At 54.2% G+C, this 3,053-nt stretch overlaps 1 protein-coding gene across 1 annotated transcript in view; it reads left to right on the forward strand.

Moving 5' to 3' along the window:
- The window catches only part of SLC11A2 (solute carrier family 11 (proton-coupled divalent metal ion transporter), member 2), an 11,779-nt gene that overhangs the window by 7,155 nt on the left and 1,571 nt on the right, over positions 1–3,053 (forward strand). Inside the window, exons 9-14 of the mRNA XM_009320929.1 lie at positions 210–368; positions 694–780; positions 1,292–1,411; positions 1,653–1,802; positions 2,137–2,210; positions 2,369–2,522. Of these exons, the coding sequence (XP_009319204.1) occupies positions 210–368; positions 694–780; positions 1,292–1,411; positions 1,653–1,802; positions 2,137–2,210; positions 2,369–2,522 (744 nt within the window). The remainder of the gene's footprint in view (positions 1–209; positions 369–693; positions 781–1,291; positions 1,412–1,652; positions 1,803–2,136; positions 2,211–2,368; positions 2,523–3,053) is intronic.

Here is a 3,053-nt window from a genome sequence, read left to right on the forward strand (position 1 = left end):
TGGTCTCTGTGCTAGCGCGGCCACGGTGGCAAAACCAGCCATTTCTTTTTCTGCAGGTGTTGAGGTTTGCTTTATCTTCCCTCCGGCGTGTTCTCTTCCCATCCAGTGACCCATGTCCCACTGTCTAATGTGGTGTAATTGCAGATATAAGTAATACGACAGCGAATTCCTGTTTCTCAAGCCTGCCATTGTCACCATCTCCTTTTCAGTCCCGGCAAGTGAACCGTGCAAACAAGAGGGAAGTACGAGAAGCTAATAAGTATTTCTTCATCGAGTCCTGCATCGCTCTCTTTGTCTCCTTCATCATTAACATCTTTGTTGTGACCGTCTTCGCTGAGGCTTTCTTTGAAAAGACGAACGCGGATGTGGTGAGTTGGGGCTGGGACTTTGCCAGGGACTGGCTGACACCGAACCGTGGGGCTGTTAGAGCAGGAACGGGGGGACCCTGTGAGCAGGGGGGCAGCTCTGAGCCTCACCAGTGCCCCTGGGTCAAGCAGAGCCCATATATTCTGTGTGTAAAGGGGGGGGGGGAGAACAGGGGTGCTGATTATTTCCATTTAAACCAGTCTGAAGAGGCACCCAGGACATTGGGACCTCCAGCACCCGCTGCTCCTCGCGTGCAGCCTTTTCTGCTCGTCCTCGCTTCTCTCGCGTGGAGCAAACCCAACCTCCTGCCCCTTCGTGTCGTTGCAGAGCGACGTCTGCGTGAACGCCAGCAGCCCGCACTCCTCGCTCTTCCCAAACAACAACCAGACGCTGGAAGTGGATATCTACAAAGGGGTGAGTGACCCGCGGGGCAGGATGGCCTCGCCTCCGGCAGCCTGGCGTCCTTGCCTGGTGTAGCGGCTGCTTCTTTTGGGGAAATGCTGAGTGCTGAAGGCCGGGGCCTGTAACGGGATCGCCGAAAACGGAGCTGGAGGAGACCCCTGGGGATCCTTGAGCCCAGCCCTTTGACCAAGCAAAGTTATCTGTCCCTTTGCTAATCGTGCTGCATCTAACCTGACCCCAGAGACTCCCCGGCTATCTGTTCCCCTCTTTTATTAGCTTGGCCGTGACAAAGCTTTTCCTTGCATCCATCCCGAACCTGCTTTGTTAAAACTGCAGCCCGTGAGGCATCGCCTTATCTGCTGCCGACGTGGGGAATGCTTTTCCCTCTCCTACAAACGGATTATCCCTCCTCTTTCAACTCGGCGCCCGTGATTAATCTGGTCACAAGGGAATTCGCCTGCTCTTTCTTCCTGCTCTCAGATGTGGGACCGAACTGACGTGAGACTACAAATCTCTGTTCCAGGGCGTCGTTCTGGGGTGTTACTTCGGCCCCGCTGCTCTCTATATCTGGGCGATCGGGATCCTTGCTGCCGGCCAGAGCTCGACGATGACGGGGACATACTCTGGGCAGTTCGTCATGGAGGTAATTAGCACTCTTAGCGGCTGCCTGCGTCCCTGTTCTCTCTACTCCCGAGCCTTTAAAGCTCATATTGATGATTCCCCTTCCTTGGACACGCAGCTCTTGCTGGAAGCTCCATAAAACTCCCCGACGTGCCTTTCAAACAAATCAGCTTTTAATCCCGCCCCGAGCCGCCCTCTTCCCACTGCGCTTGAAGTCTCCTTGCTGCTTTCGCCCAGCAGCTGCTTTTGGTTCTTTTCTGCAGGGCTTCCTGAACCTGCGGTGGTCCCGTTTTGCCCGGGTGCTGCTGACCCGCTCTATCGCCATCACCCCCACCCTCTTCGTCGCCATCTTTCAGGACGTCGAACACCTGACGGGCATGAACGACTTCTTAAATGTTCTTATGAGCCTCCAGGTGAGCAGCAAGCGCCCGGCTTGGGGGTCAGGCCTCGAAGAAGAACATCTCGCACTGAATATTTCAGCTCCTGGTGCCTAAGGGTTTGCAGGAGCAGCTGAGCAGAGCGAGCGGCTGCCGGGAGATGTTGATCTGCTGGGGGGAGGTGGAGAGGATCAGCCAGGGTCTGAAATTGCTTCCTCCTTCCAGCCAGGGGAGAAGTCCCTTTGACTCGCTTTACAATAGCTTTGGGGAAATGCTGTCAGATATGAGCAAGCCTTGGATGTTTGTCCGCGCTGAGATAATCAGAACAATTTCCACTCCTTATTCTTCTCCATTTTCTTGCTTATTCCAGCTTCCGTTTGCTTTGATCCCTGTCCTGACGTTCACCAGCCTGCCCAGTGTCATGAATGACTTTGCCAACGGATTGTAAGTACGAAGGGAATCGCCTCCGAGCGGGAGACGACGCGTTGCTCACCTCAGGCACGCGTTTCGTTCCTCTCCTCGCCTCGTGGCCTAGAGCATCTCCTCCAAACGCAAGAGCGGCCCCTCCGCCTCACCCCGTTTTGCTCTGCTTTTGCTCGCAGGTTCTGGAAGATCGGTGGTGGCGTGCTGATCCTCCTGATCTGCAGCATTAACATGTACTTCGTGGTGGCCTATGTCATGTCCCTGAACCACATGGCTTTGTACATCGGGGCTGCGATTCTCAGCGTGATCTACCTGTCCTTTGTGGCGTATTTGGTAAGTCTGGTTCAAGCTGGGACTCCTTGTAGGCAGGATAAGCCGATGGATTTATTTTCTCACCATTATATTAATATTGTCACATTTTGCAGGCATTAAAGTCGGCCGCAGGGTCAGAACAGATGGGGAAGTTGAGGCTTTTGTGGCCAGATTTCCTTGGGAGTCTGTTCTGTGCTGCGCCTACTAACCCACGCGGCCTTTCCCCTGCTTTTTTGACCATCTTTAGCAATTCATCTGCTCGCTGTTCCCAAACAGGCCTCGATTTAATGTCGCAGCAGGTGAAAGGTTGGCAGAGACTTTGGAATAAGGCACGGTTCCTCTGTGCGTGTCTGTATATTGCCAGAGCTGTAAAATCATAGAATGATCATGGAATCACAGAACGGTTTGGGTTGGAAGGGACCTTTAACGCCCGTCTAGTCCAACCCCCCTGCCCTGGGCAGGGACATCTTCAACTAGAGCAGGTTGCTCAGAGCCCCGTCCAGCCTGACCTGGAATGTTTCCAGGGATGGGGCATCCACCACCTCTCTGGGC

This window comes from Pygoscelis adeliae, unplaced genomic scaffold (genome assembly GCF_000699105.1).
Source record: "Pygoscelis adeliae isolate BGI_AS28 unplaced genomic scaffold, ASM69910v1 Scaffold973, whole genome shotgun sequence".
Classification (NCBI taxonomy): domain Eukaryota; kingdom Metazoa; phylum Chordata; class Aves; order Sphenisciformes; family Spheniscidae; genus Pygoscelis; species Pygoscelis adeliae.